General features: G+C 44.4%; 1 protein-coding gene across 3 annotated transcripts in view; it reads right to left on the reverse strand.

The window, feature by feature from the left end:
- The window catches only part of LOC112263518 (anoctamin-1), a 57,843-nt gene extending 48,616 nt beyond the window's left edge, over positions 1–9,227 (reverse strand). The window contains exons 1-2 of one of the 3 annotated variants that reach the window (XM_024439902.2): positions 8,854–9,227; positions 5,072–5,244 (exon numbers count right to left, since the gene is read on the reverse strand). In XM_024439902.2, the coding sequence (XP_024295670.1) occupies positions 5,072–5,179 (108 nt within the window). In that variant the 5' untranslated portion in view covers positions 5,180–5,244; positions 8,854–9,227. Of the gene's footprint in view, positions 1–5,071; positions 5,245–7,222; positions 7,650–8,853 lie in introns of those variants that run through there. The other 2 variants (XM_024439900.2, XM_024439901.2) reach the window with 2 other exon arrangements.
- Positions 9,228–15,422: the final 6,195 nt, after the last annotated feature.

Below are 15,422 nucleotides of genomic sequence, written 5' to 3' on the forward strand. Positions count from 1 at the left end.
CCTTCCGGAGGACAAAGTCTCTGACCGTGGCCCCCAATTCACATCATGAGTATGGAGTGCCTTCATGGAGAAGCTCGGGCTCACGTTCAGCCTCACTTCCGAGTACCGGCCTCAGTCACTGCCAGTACCGGCAGGGTAAGTGGGTACGATTCCGTCCATGGGCAGTGTACGCCCAGAACTTGCTGCGTCACTCCTCCACTGGATTGACCCCCTTCCAGTGTGTTCTGGCTTTTCAGCCGTCCGTGGACCCCGGGCCAGACCGAAGCTCCTGTGGTTGATGAGTGGTTCCATCATCAAAAGGAACAGGCAGACCGCCACCACAGTGAGACCCCTGTGTTCCACGCTAGGGATCGCGTCTGGCTCTCTACCAGGAACCTCCCACTCCGCCTGCCCTGCAAGTAACTGAGCCCCTGGTTTGTGGGGCCGTTCAAGGTTCTCCGGAGGGTCAACGAGGTGACCTATAGGTTACAGTTGCCCAGTCACTATCATATCTTACCCTCGTTTCATGTCTCCCTTCTCAGGCCGGTGGTTCCTGGTCCCCTATCTGATACTGTCCCCCACGCCCAGAGGAGTGGCATTGGGTTCCGGTGGAGGACATTCTGGATCCCAACTTCATCCGTGATTTCCACCTTCGCCGGCTGGACAGACCCTCTTCTCGTCCTCGGGGTCGCCCCTGTCCTGCGGCAGGAGCTGCGCGTCAGAGGGGGGGGTACTGTCACATCTACTCCTGCTCCTCCCCTTTGGTGTGCAACGTCGCTGGAATACTAACCACTGGTCCTGGGATTCATCAATAAGCACACCTGGCATCCTTCATTACGCGCACCTGCAGATCATCATGAATCACACCTGGAATCCATTACCTTCCTCATTACCTCCACTTTATATGTCCTTCCCTTATGTTCATTCCTCAGTCGGTATTGTTTCCTGTTTTCATGCTATCTCGCCACTGATACGCTGTCTTGATTCATGTTTGTTGTTTTATTAAACATTTCCTCTGCACCTGCTTCTCGACTCACAGTGTTATCGTTACACTCGGACACCAACAGCAACCGTTGGTGGGGGGGTCCCGAGGCACAAAGGGGATGCTACGTACAACACTGTACAAGGCAGCCTGATCAGAAAACAAATCAAGTTGTAAACTTCCCCACGAGAACAGAGAGGAGCGGACAAACCCCTCAACGGGGATAACCTTGGAATACATCTGAAATATCACTGAGGTGTCCATATGGGTCATAAAAGAAGGTCTTTCCACCTCCAAAAACAAATGGTAACAATAATAATTCCTTGCCATGTGTAGTCTCAACTACAATGCAACTTGGATTTGCTTTAATCATGTGTTTCGGTAGGATAACATTTCTGGATAAATTGGTAGGGTAGTTGATCCCCCAGCAACAGTCATTCCAGCCACTACAATGGTGTAAGACACATTGACTTGTAGTCAAACCATTACAGGCCCCCTTAGCATATGGCTTGAGGTCGGCACCGATTCTTACTGAACAGGTTGCAGCCTAACAGGATACTTGGTTCTTTCCCTTGGCATGTGCGCTTGTGCAAGCATAAATGCATATGCACAACGGAACATTTAATGAAGATTTATACTAGGATCAATTAAAGGTCTGAGTAAAATACCAGTCTTGGTAAAGTTGAAAATAGTCCCTAAAGCCCCTTTGATTCTACAGCTACAATAACCACCAGTTTCTCCCCAGAGGTCCATAGGTCATCCCTGTAGACTGTCTGAAGCTAGTGCCTTACAGCTGTAGACTTATCATGTAGTTATCAACTTAGGATAGTGCCCTAAGCAACACACCACTAAGTAGGATCACCCTAGATATGACATTAGACAAAATGCCATGATAGAGTCATTTAGCCTAGACCGTGGACGTACATAGAATCGAGTCTAATTAGACGATTAAGGTGTGGTAACTAGATTTTGTATATCTTTTGTTTGTGTTTTTATTCATTTTTATTTCATTTAAAAATATATTTAAATGTATATTACACTTATTTTGTTATTACATGATTCCATATGTATTGTTTCATAGTTTTGATGTGTTCACTATTATTCTACAATGTAGAAAATAGTAAAAATAAAGAAAAACTCTTGAATGAGTAGGTGTGTTCAAACTTTTGACTGGTACTGTACAACAGAAACAAAAAGGAACATCAAAACAAAACTATATCTAAAAATGCAAACAAACAAAACAAACAGGGCAGATTCGAGTTCCCCTAGGTCACCCCTGTCAAAACGTGCCCTCGACCCCTCCCACCTTGAGCAACTGGCCCGGCGAGGCCCCCGTCCCTGGCCCAAGGGATAATAAATTATAAATGTTGAAGGTAATATTGTCCCCCTTTACAAAATCAAAAAGATGTAAGCTTTACAGATGAGGATTGTGTAAATGACGCATGTATTGTATTTCATCTTTCAAAAATGGACTGCACTTGTCCACATTGAACTCATGACCTTGTCAAATAAAATGTACTGCATCTGAACAGCTGAAATCTGAAAAGCTAAATGTGTGCCATATAGCGTGTTATAAACAAACACCACAACTTTCACTCTGAAATACTCTGCGGGGAAGGGTTCATGAATACAATGCTATACAGTCATGTTTACACATTTATATATTAAGTTCAAATATTTCCCACTTGTGCTATATAGATGTGTTACTGCAAAATAACTGTCAGGTATAGTGACACACATTGATATATAATAGGGATATAGGTATTTTTAACTTAAAATAACTCATTCAAATGGATTGCATGCATTAACACAAACTAAACGCGTGTAGATATTGTTTTATGGACTCTAGTTTGAATGGCCTCACCTGTATGTTCTCTCTACTGGTACGGCACACCCAAACACAATATTTGCTCTGCAATTATTTGCTTGAAATTCATCGCTTTTGTTGAGAACAAACAGTAGTTTTCTTATGGAGAACAAACCTATTTGATAATCGAGAGACAAAAGAGCTCTAGTTGTTGGAAAACATCTCAATACAAGCATCCCACTGGACGACAAGCCTCAGCCCCCTCAGAACAGGAAGTCACAGCAAAGGTCACTCCTCACAGGGGAAAATAAGGTTGTGGTTACGGCATGTTGCAGATACAGGAATGGAGAGAACCAGAACCCTTCCTTCAACCACCCACCTCCTAACTCCTGTGCTGTGAGAAAAACCAGCATGCATATCAATAGTGTTATTACTCAGCCACAGGCCCTCTAATCTAGGGAGGCATGCATATCTTCTTACACATTTGCATATAAACCTTTACAGCTGTATAGCTACTAGATCTAAGCCATCTGACTGTCATGCCGATTCACTAACAGCAGAGTCCTGTGGAAGAGGTTTGGACATAACATCCGTAGGGTCACTATAGGATAGCTGAATAACAATACTGCATCATTTTGATATCCTAATGAATACATAAACTGATTCTGGAAATAGGTCCTCACAACAACAAAACATCCATCAGTGTCTGTTTTAGCAGTCACTTGATACATAGCAATACATCCGCATTCCGCACTGATTTAATTGACTCTGTGTTTCAAACAATGTACTTGACCTTTCTTGCCTGCTTTAGGTGTGTATATCAGCTTGCTTAATAATTCCAGTGTGTCTGTGATTAGATAGAACAAGACCGCAATTACTGTCCAAATGACCCTCTGACCCAGTAGAAGGTACACAAGTTTGACCCAATACAGTTTCCATAGTGATGGTGCAGTAGTCCTCATCAAGAGAGGAACACCAACTCTGACTTTTTAACCTTCTATACTGCTAACACAGGGCAGTACATGAGGGCGACTTACTATGATAATTAGTTATTTGCACCATTTATTTTTTTCAAAATGGGACGGCAGGTAGCCTAGTGGTTGGAGTGTTGGACTTGTAACCGAAAGGTTGCAAGATCGAATCCCCGAGCTGACAAGGTAAAGATCTGTCGTTCTGCCCCTGGACAAGGCAGTTAACCCACTGTTCCTAGGCTGGTCATTGAAAATAAGAATTTGTTCTTAACTGACTTGCCCAGTTAAATAAATAAATTATAAAAGCCAATTGAACAGTGCTGAAGAGATTTGCACTACAGTATCTCTACTTGCACATTCATCTTCTGCACATCTACCATTACAGTGTTTAATTGCTATATTGTAATAACTTTGCCTTAACTCCTGAACAACCCTTATCTTACCTCATTTGCACTCACTGTATATAGACTTTTTGTTTTATTTTTTTTCTACTGTATTATTGAATGTATGTTTTGTTTAGTCCTGTGCTGTTGTATGTGTCGAATTGCTATCTTGGCCAGGTCGCAGTTGTTCTCAACTAGGCTACCTGGTTAAATAAAGGTGAAATAAATAAAAAATAATAAAAACAATTTTTTAAATGATTTTGAATGGTTTTAGGTTATTAACATACAGTAATTATACACAGAAGTTAATCTTAGTGTGGTAAATATGATGATTGAAGATCAAAACAAAGATTCCACCCATGATTAGATGGGTGGAATCTTTCTTTGGATCTTCATATTTACCACACTAAGATTAACTTCTGTGTATGCCCATCAGCTGTTTACACACTTTGAACTACTTTATTAAATGCTTTGATCTTGAGAGAAAAAAAGTTAAATGATTTTGTGTTATACCCCACAAGACATGGCTATCAGAGGTCTCTTCACAATTCCCAAGTCAAGAACAGACTATGGGAGGTGCACATCAGGTAGCTGATGCAAACAGTAGAATCAGATTTTTTTTAAACACATCAAAATACACCTTATTGAACAGCGGAGACTGTGAAGAGACACACACACAGGTACAGACACACGCATACGCATACGCACACACACTAGCACACGCATTCTATACACATAAAACAAACGATAAAACAATACATCATATAACATTATTACACCACTACATATCTACAATACAAACTGTATAATACCACCATACAACAATATTACAATGCAGGTGCCTTCATGTGTTTGGACCCCAGGAAGAGCAGCTGCTGCCTTGGCAAAAGCTAATGGGGATCCCTAATAAATACAAATACAAATTCTCAATGTAGAGAAGACCACTTACGATGGAGTCATACTTGTTATATTTGCTATCGCCACCATCCTTAGTGTTCCCAAAGTCAGCTGCCTTCTCCTCGCAGGATACAGGGATATAATAGTCATTCCTCCTCATGGTGCCTTGCTCTTCCAACTCAGGGAGAAGACTACCAGAGAGGTCGTGTACGAGGAAAGTTTGACCTGTGAGGGAGGAAAAAGATATGATTAGTATGGAACAATATACTGTAAGGATTTGTTCCTCTGATATGTGCTTCCAGGTCAAATGGTGCTAAGAGTGTACTGTCCAGCTCAATGGCATGAGAAGCATAATAACCATCCTACCATTGTACAGTATATTGTCTGATGAGGTTCTTGACAGCCACATAAAATAACCAACATGCTTTGGGTGTTCATTTTTAGGGTAAACTAACAACGTGGATGAGGAAGTACCCATATAGTTGACTATAATCACTGAGAATCTGACCATAGTTTATTTACACTCAACATCTATGTGCATGTTGTGTGAATGTTGAGCAAAAACGTTTCCTTTTTCTTCCAAAGAGCTAATGTAAAGGCATTGGTTGTGTAAGCACGTCCATGAACCTCTCATGGCCTAAAGGCTAATGTTGCCTCGGTTTACCGATTGGTCTTTTGTTCATTTGTCACCCCACATGCCTGTATGACAATATTTCTATAAATATTTGAATATCTGAGCGTACCTAGACAACGTACACATCTGGTCTTTGATCACAAAACATTACGAATCCTTTTACGTTGAGAAAACCTTTTAGAGGGAATACAAAGGAGCTCCACCAAGTATCTGCCTTTTCTTGGGCAATGACTCACAAGGATTTCCCTACCCGTGGCAATGCCAGGGACAGCTTCTGACAGTCAAAGACACATTTATGCTGTAAATCAAGTCCTTGTAATAACCTTCACAGATAAGGGCCCTTGGGTGCTCTTCAGGAGAAAAAAGGAGTGTGTGCTGAAATTAGCAGGAGCCTGATATGGACCATAATAGGTTGAAGGATTACATTATATAATTACACTGACAGCTCCATTCAATCAAAACTAGTGACCTGATGTTGTCTTGCACTGCAAAATTGTATGTTGGAATTTACAATTCAGTAATATTCAGCAATGATACAAAGAAATATTTTGTATCTCTCCATAAAGATGCTGTATTGATCAAAATGGCCAAATAGTAAAGTCCTTTTTTCCGATTTAGATGCTTGATTTGTTATATCAACATGAAACAAACCTATGTGAACTTATTGAGAGCTGAAGGAATATGATGTGACGGAGTAGCTAAAGCAAAATTAAATTACACCAATTCGATTTCCCAACTATGATCCAGTCTTCATACTTATCAGAAAGAACCTCTTTATTTGCTAATTCCATTCCTCATCCCAATCAACATGTAGAATAATTCAACAGTAGTCGTAGATAGATACTGTATATAACAAGAGCTATCAAAAACATATTTATTAACATATTTGTTTTTATGAATTCAAGTTAGAATGGTTTGGATGACAGTACAAGGCATGCTTAAATGGAGTCGTGCTTCCAGAAATATATCTGTCTGTGCGCCTTTCCCTATCAGCTACTGTAGCCGAGGGTGTGAACACAGTGAACACTTGCCTCGGGAATACTGCTCAGCACTGACAGCCAGGTAAACAAACCTCTCAAAGCTACATTACAGTAGGCTATAACCTTACAGTGAATGGTCATTATGACAAATGTGTAATAAATCGTTTCCAACCCCCTAAAAAAAATGCCTAAAATAGAAACATGCAAAAGTGATGTGTTAAAAAATACATCGACTGGGCTTTCATATAATTAAATATTAGGCTACAGCCTGCCTGCCTTCCTACATTTGACATTTACTTTAGTCATTTAGCAGACACTTATCAAGAGCGACTTACAGGATCAATTAGGGATAAATGTCTTGCTCAAAGGCACATGGACAGATCTTTCACCTAGTCGGCTTGGGGATTCTAACCAGCGACCTTACTGGCCAACGCTCCTAACCGCTAACCTGCCGCATATCCATCCATCAAATGTAGCTCTATACCTTATGCAACCATATCCTACCTGTGGTGCGCTTCTTTTTGTATTGGAGCTTGTACATTTAGAAAATAATTTCAAATGAACCATTCATCAAACAGCATTAACTTACCAGTTACTTTATCATGACTGTTTATGGCTTGCATCGGATCATCATCATCATCACCATGTCTCTCCATTTGAACAGACTATTTACACCAGTGATCTCAACAGATTTTCCTCTCTCTATCCTCCACGCTCTGAAAACCATAGAGTCGATGCCTTCACTGCGCCCGTGGGCTCAATGCTGTGGTGAGGCATGGAAACGAAGGGTTTCCCACAGAACGTGCCCCTGCCTCCCCACGAAGGCTAGCCTACTACAGAGGCTCTCTCTCTCTCTCTCTCTCTCTCTCTCTCTCTCTCTCTCTCTCTCTCTCTCTCTCTCTATCTATCTAAAACAAGAATTCGAATCCATACGCGTTACGAACTACATCATGTCCATTATGTGCCCCCCCACAACACGTCGTGCAAAATAGCTGTAATATATTTCAGTGCAGTGCATCAATAGGATGGTCAATATGGTTGTGAGAGCACCCGCAAGAGACAGCTGGTGCCGCCCACGCCACGATCTGATGTCTCCTCCAACATGGGTAGGTGTGAGGCTATCCGTCAAACACAGGGGATGTTTCATGCTTGAAATACATGAATTACGATACACTAATTTGACTGAGCAACGCGGCAACATTTTACAGCGCATATGGTTATATGATTTGACCTGCACCTTATTTGGCCTGTACTGTCATGCATTCAGGTTTTCATACTCGTATAAAAAACTTGATTGCTGATTTTGTGAACCCCCAAATTCAGCAAATGGACTTAATCAATGGTTATATTTTCAATGAAATAACCCATTATAGAGGAATTCAAATGAGGGCATTTCATTTACCTCGAGCCTGACGACCACGTCAATACCTGGAGACAACAGACCGTGCGCAACGCAATGCTTGTGTGTGTCCAATGAATTTAGGCTACTCTCTCTTCAAATAGGAAACCAGAGCGACAGTCACAGATGAAGCGTTCACGAAAAATGTCAGAAGTAGCCTAGAACGTGTACAGCGTGTCAAATGTAGATGCCCAATCGCCCACTATACCTAACTTTTATGCGGGACATTCTCGATACCCGCGGAATTTGAATTTTACGCAGCCTGAGTTGAAACGACTTCGTTTTGTATGATGCTTAAATTTGTCAGGCGCATCATCATGGTACAAATGTGAATCTCCATAACAAAATATTTTAAACGTGTTTTAATATGTAGCAATCGTTCGTCGTGATCAAAAACACACTTGATAGCCCTATATCCGTGTACGATGTTAGCCCTATATTTACATGTGGATAATCAGCAATAGTTCGTCGTGATCAAAAACACACTTGATAGCCTATATCCGTGTACGATGTTAGGCCTATATTTACATGTGGATAATCAGTTTTAAAAACATTCTGGAAAGTATACTATTTACAATTAGGCTACCAGGATGCCACAGGGAAAAACTGGTATTTTATAGGGAAACCCCCACCCCGACAAGAAGGCGCATCTGGGCTTTGAACCAACTTGGTCAAACCAAACAACATTTACTGAAATTACTGAAAGACAGCAATTAGGCCTACCTTAGTTAAGTACAATAAAGCAATGATGTCAAGACACACAAGTACACAAAACTACACTTCCCCAAATTATTCCAGTATCACATTTGTCGGCGACTCACCTGTGTCAAAGATGATCTGTTAAAATGACAAGATACCCGTCTGACCGCTCTAATAATGGAAATACATGTCCTCAATTATTAGGGGCAAGCGCGATCAGGTGGGACCATTCTAGGCAACGAGAGGGCAGATAGTTGTGCCTGTTGTTCACACGCGTAGTCTAAGTAGTTTTTCTCAAAGTTGCCAGAATGCCACTTGCATTCACTTATGTCAATACATTTGTAAAAGCCTAAACATTACGAAACTTCTATTTGATGAAATATGACTGACCTAATTCGACACTCTCTTATAGACCATGCAAAAAAAGCCTCATCTCATGCGGACATATTTTGAGCGGAGTAAATACTCTCCCTTCGCCTCTTCCTCTCTGCCTGTGTCTACCTGTTCGCAACCTCCCTGCGACTCCCTCCTCGAGAATCAGGAAATGTAAAGTTGTCGTCGTCACCTTAGTGCCACAACAAACAATAACCTACAGAGTGTGGCATTGAATTAAGCTTACAAATGGTCTTGCAAGTCTGTGAATCAGAATAATGATACGTCAATATCAGGTAGGCCTAGGATGACAGTAGGAAAAGCAATACAACACATTAGGAATGTTTTCAAATGTAATCTCTGCACACATATACCAGCCTGGGTGTCTAGGGACTCTTATGAAGCAGGGAATGAGAACCAAAATGATGGCATTCCCAGCTGTTCTCAGATCAGAGCCAGAGTACCTGAGACTTCTAACTAAAGTGAATACACATGCATAAAAAAGTATTATATTGTGCATAATTCACATCTAGATTCAACCACCTGTTCTCTACAAAGTAGCCTGTGTCTGCATACAGTCTTGTTTAAGATGTTGAAGATACTGATGGGAAATGGAATGGAAATACAGATGTAATTCGTTAAAAAAAAAGTCATATTCAGCAGATGGCCTTATTTTATGCAAATAATCAATGGACAATGAGGCCATCTGCATAGATTTTCCTACCAAATGCTTCTGCAACAGTGACTTTACATATGTAAAATGTTTCCTGTAGTGATCTGGAGAAATGCTGGTGCATGAACTACAGGCCTAACTCAATTGATAACCACTAGCATTAAACACAGTAATTACTATATACAAGTGGAATATAGAATAATAGGCATATCATTCTGGGCGGTAACAAAAATGATTTCCCCTTAAAATGTATCCAAGCATTGGTATCCTTGTATTGTTCATTTGATGAGTTGTCTGTGGTCTTTTCATGGTGTCAGTCCTTTGGTAGAGGCTGTGGTCTTCTCAAACCACAATCCCAATGAATGTATCCATTCATTAACTTTATGTAGTTTATGTAGCTTTATGTAGTTTATCAACTGAGTAACAATCAATGTGAGTTTTGCCTTCAGCTAACAGTTCGGTATGCTGCAAATGGACTGGGAGACTAGTCAGGATCAAGGGAAAGATGACCGGAGCAAAGAACAGAGAGATCCTTTATGAAAACCTGCTCCAGAGTGCTCAGGACCTCAGACTGGGGCAAAGGTTTACCTTCCAAAAGGACAATGACCTTAAGCACACTGCCAAGACAACGTAGGATGGGCTTCGGGACAAGTCTCTGAATGTCCTTGAGTGGCCCAGCAAGAGCCCGGACTTGAACCAGATCAAATATTTCTGGAGAGACCTGAAAATACTTGTGCAGCAACGCTCCCCATCCAACATGATCGAGCTTGAGAGGATCTTCAGAGAAGAAAGGGACAAATTCCCCAAATACAGTGGCTTGTGAAAGTATTCAGTCCCTTTGGCATTTTTCCTATTTTGTTACTGTAACGGTTCTCTTGTGGTGAAGGAGAGTCTGACCAAAATGCAGCGTGTAGATTGCAATCCATGTTTAATCAAACAAACGTAACACGAATACACACAAAACACTACAAAACAATAAACGTAACGAAAACCGAAACAGCCTATACTTGTGTCAACTAACACAGCGACAGGAACAAAGACACTAAGGACAATCACCCACGACAAACTCAAAGAATATGGCTGCCTAAATATGGTTCCCAATCAGAGACAACGATAAACACCTGCCTCTGATTGAGAACCACTCCAGACAGCCATAGACCTTGCTAGATAACCCCACTAGCTACAATCCCAATACATATACACCAAAACCCCAAGACAAAACACACCACAATACAAAAACCCCATGCCACACCCTGGCCTGACCCAATACATGAAGATAAACACAAAATACTTAGACCAGGGCGTGACAGAACCCCCCCCCCCTAAGGTGCGGACTCCCGAACGCACCTCAAAACAAATAGGGAGGGTCCGGGTGGGCGTCTGTCCATGGTGGCGGCTCCGGCGCGGGACGTGGACCCCACTCAATTAATGTCTTAGTCCCCTCTCCTCGCGTCCCTGGATAGTCCACCCTCGCCGCCGACCATGGCCTAGTAGTCCTCACCCAGAAACCCACTGGACTGAGGGGCAGCTCGGGACTGAGGCAGCTCGGGACTGTGGGGAAGCTCAGGAGTGAGAGGAAGCTCAGGAGTGAGAGGAAGCTCAGGAGTGAGAGGAAGCTCAGGCATGTAGATAAATCTACCAGATGCTGGCTGGCTGGTGGTTTCGGCAGATCCTGGCTGACTGGCAGATCCCGGCTGACTGGCAGATCCTGGCTGACTGGCGGATCTGGCAGATCCTGGCTGACTGGCGGATCTGGCAGATCCTGGCTGACTGGCGGATCTGGCAGATCCTGGCTGACTGGCGGATCCTGGCTGACTGGCGGATACTGGCCGACTGGCAGTTCTGGCAGATCCCGGCTGACTGGCGGATCTGGAAGAGTCTGGTTGACTAGCAGATCTGGAAGAGTCTGGTTGACTGGCAGATCTGGAAGAGTCTGGCTGACTGGCGGATCTGGAAGAGTCTGGCAGACTGGCAGATCTGGAAGAGTCTGGCTGACTGGCAGATCTGGAAGGGTCTGGCTGACTGGCGGATCTGGAAGAGTCTGGCTGACTGGCAGATCTGGAAGGGTCTGGCTGACTGGCGGATCTGGAAGACTCTGGCTGACTGGCAGATCTGGAAGAGTCTGGCTGACTGGCGGATCCTGGCAGACTGAAAGATCTGGCTGCTCCATGCTGACTGGCGGCTCTGGCTGCTCCACGCTGACTGGCGGCTCTGGCTGCTCCATGTAGGCTGACAGCTCTGGCGGCTTCTTACAGACTGGCAGCTCTGGCGGCTCCGTGCAGGCGCACTGGAGCTCTTGAGCACCGAGCCTGCCCAACCTTACCTGGCTCGATGCCCACTCTAGCCCGGCCGATCCGAGGAGCTGGAATATACCTCACCGGGCTATGCACCCGCACTGGGGACACCGTGCGCATCACTGCATAACACGGTGCCTGCCCGGTCTCTCTAGCCCCCCGGTAAGCACAGGGAGTTTGCGCAGGTCTCCTACCTGGCGTAGCCATACTCCCTGTGAGCCCCCCCCCAATAATTTTTTGGGGCTGACTCCCGGGCTTCCATCCGCTCTGAAATGCTAGCTCCTCATAATGCCGCCTCTCTGCTTTTGCTGCCTCCAGCTCGGCTTTGGGGCGACAATAATCTCCAGGCTGATCCCAGGGTCCTTTACCGTCCAGTTCCTCCTCCCATGTCCATTTCTCCAGGTGGTGCAACCTCTCCCACTGTAGCTGCTGCTGCTCCTGCTGCTGCTGCCTCTGTTGCCTCTTCTCCTGTTTCACCTTTGGGCGGCTACACTCCCTGGTTTAGCCCAGGGTCCTCTCCCGTCGAGGATCTCCTCCCATGTCCAGAAATCCTTCTTACGCATCTCCTCTTTGGGCTGCTCCTGCCTGTTGACACGCTGCTTGGTCCGTTTGTGGTGGGTGATTCTGTAACGGTTCTCTTGTGGTGAAGGAGAGTCGGACCAAAATGCAGCGTGTAGATTGCGATCCATGTTTAATCAAACAAACGTAACACGAATACACACCAAACACTACAAAACAATAAACGTAACGAAAACCGAAACAGCCTATACTTGTGTCAACTAACACAGTGACAGGAACAAAGACACTAAGGACAATCACCCACGACAAACTCAAAGAATATGGCTGCCTAAATATGGTTCCCAATCAGAGACAACGATAAACACCTGCCTCTGATTGAGAACCACTCCAGACAGCCATAGACCTTGCTAGATAACCCCACTAGCTACAATCCCAATGCATATACACCACAACCCCAAGACAAAACACACCACAATACAAAAACCCCATGCCACACCCTGGCCTGACCCAATACATGAAGATAAACACAAAATACTTAGACCAGGGCGAGACAGTTACCTTACAAGAGAGAATTAAAATATATTTTTGGGGGGGTTGTATCATTTGATTTACACAACATGCCTACCACTTTGAAGATTCATGATATTTTTTATTGTGAAACAAACAAGAAATAACACAAAAAAACGAAAACTTGAGTGTGCATAACTATTCACACTATTCACTATTCTCCCCAAAGTGAATTTTTTGTAGATCCACCTTTTTTAGCAATTATAGTTGCAAGTCTCTTGGGGTATGTCTCTATAAACCTGGAACATCTAGCCACTGGGATTTTTGCCCATTCTTCAAGGTAAAACTGCTCCAGCTCCTTCAAGTTGGATGGGTTCTGCTGCTGTACAGCAATCTTTAAGTCATACCATAGATTCTCAATTGGATTGAGGTCTGGGCTTTGACTAGGCCATTCCAAGCCATATAATGTTTCCCCTTAAACCACTCAAGGGTTGCTTTAACAGTATGCTTAGGGTCATTGTCCTGCTGGAAGGTGAACCTCTGTCCCAGTCTCAAATCTCTGGAAGACTGACACAGGTTTCCCTCAATAATTTCCCTTTATTTAGTGCCATCCACCATTCCTTCAAATCTGACCAGTTTCCCAGTCCCTGCCGATGAAAACCATCCCCACAGCATAATGCTGCCACCACCATGCTTCACTGTGGGGATGGTGTTTTTTTGGGTGATGAGAGGTGTTGGGTGTGCGCCAGACATTGCGTTTTCCTTGATGGCCAAAAAGTTATATTTTAGTCTCATCTGATCAGAGTACCTTCTTTCATATGTTTAGGGAGTCTCCCACATGCCTTTTGGTGAACACCAAACGTGTTTGCTTATTTTTTTCTTTAAGCAATGTTTTTTTTCTGGACACTCTTCCGTAAAGCCCAGCTCTGTGGAGTGTACGGCTTAAAGTGGTCCTATGGACACAGATACTCCAATCTCCGCTGTGGAGCTTTGCAGCTCCTTCAGGGCTATATTTTGTCTCTTTGTTGCCTCTCTGATTAATGCCCTCCTTGCCTGGTCCGTGAGTTTTTGTAGGCGGCCCTCTCTTGGCAGGTTTGTTGTGGTGTCATATTCTTTCATTTTTTTAATAATGGATTTAATGGTGCTCCGCGGGATGTTCAAAGTTTCTGATATTTTTTTTATAACCCAACCCTGATCTGTACTTCTCCACAACTTTGTCCCTGAACTGTTTGGAGAGTTCCTTGGTCTTCATGGTACCACTTGCTTGGTGGTGCCCCAACTCTGGGACTCTTTCCGAACAGGTGTATGTATATTGAGACCATGCGAGTCTTAGATTGCACACGGGTGGACTTTATTTAACTAATTATGTGACGTCTGAAGGTATTTGATTGCACCAGATCTTATTTAGGGGCTTCATAGCAAAGGTGATAAATACATTGGTGTCACGTTTGTTGAAATGATTGGACCAAGGCGCAGCATGCGTAGAGTTCCACATTATCTTTAATAGTGAAACTTACAACAAAACAACAAAGAATAACAAACGTGCAGTCACGGAGCGCAACAAAGCACCAACCAAAACAATATCCCACAACGCAGGTGGGAACAATGGAGAACTTAAATATGATCCCCCAAAAAGAGACAACGATAATCAGCTGCCTCTAATTGGGAACCATACCAAGCACACCAACATAGAAATAGAAAAAACTAGAACACCCCCCTATTCACGCCCTGACCTACAATACCATAGAGAACCAAGGGCTCTCTATGATCAGGGCGTGACAGTACCCCCCCCCTGGGGAGGGCAGGGTGGATGACTAGTGTCGGTGGCTTCTCTGGTGCGGGTCGTAGCCACCGCCCAGACCCCGGATCCAGCCATGGTGCCGGGCTGAACGCCGTGCCTGGACTGGGCATCGGCACAGGGGGCCCCGGCCATGGAGCTGGGTTGGACGTCGTGCCTGGACTGGGCACCAGTGCAGAGGAAGGCTCCTGCCCTGGAGCGGGACTGGACACCATGCCTGGACTGGGCATCGGCACAGAGGAAGGCTCCGGCCATGGATCTGGGTTGGACGCCGTGCCCGGGCTGGGCACCGGCGCCGAGGAAGGCTCCGGCCATGGAGCTGGGTTGGACGCCATGCCTGGACTGGGCACCGGCGCAGAGGATGGCTCCTGCCATGGAGCGGGACTGGACGCCGTGCCTGGACTGGGCACCGGCGCAGAGGAAGGCTCCTGCCATGGAGCGGGACTGGACACCGTACCAGGACTGGGCATCGGCGCAGAGGAAGGCTCCCGCCTTGGAGCTGGACTGGGCACCGGCGCAGAGGAATGG

The sequence above is a fragment of the Oncorhynchus tshawytscha genome, linkage group LG12 (assembly GCF_018296145.1).
Source record: "Oncorhynchus tshawytscha isolate Ot180627B linkage group LG12, Otsh_v2.0, whole genome shotgun sequence".
Classification (NCBI taxonomy): Eukaryota; Metazoa; Chordata; class Actinopteri; order Salmoniformes; family Salmonidae; genus Oncorhynchus; species Oncorhynchus tshawytscha.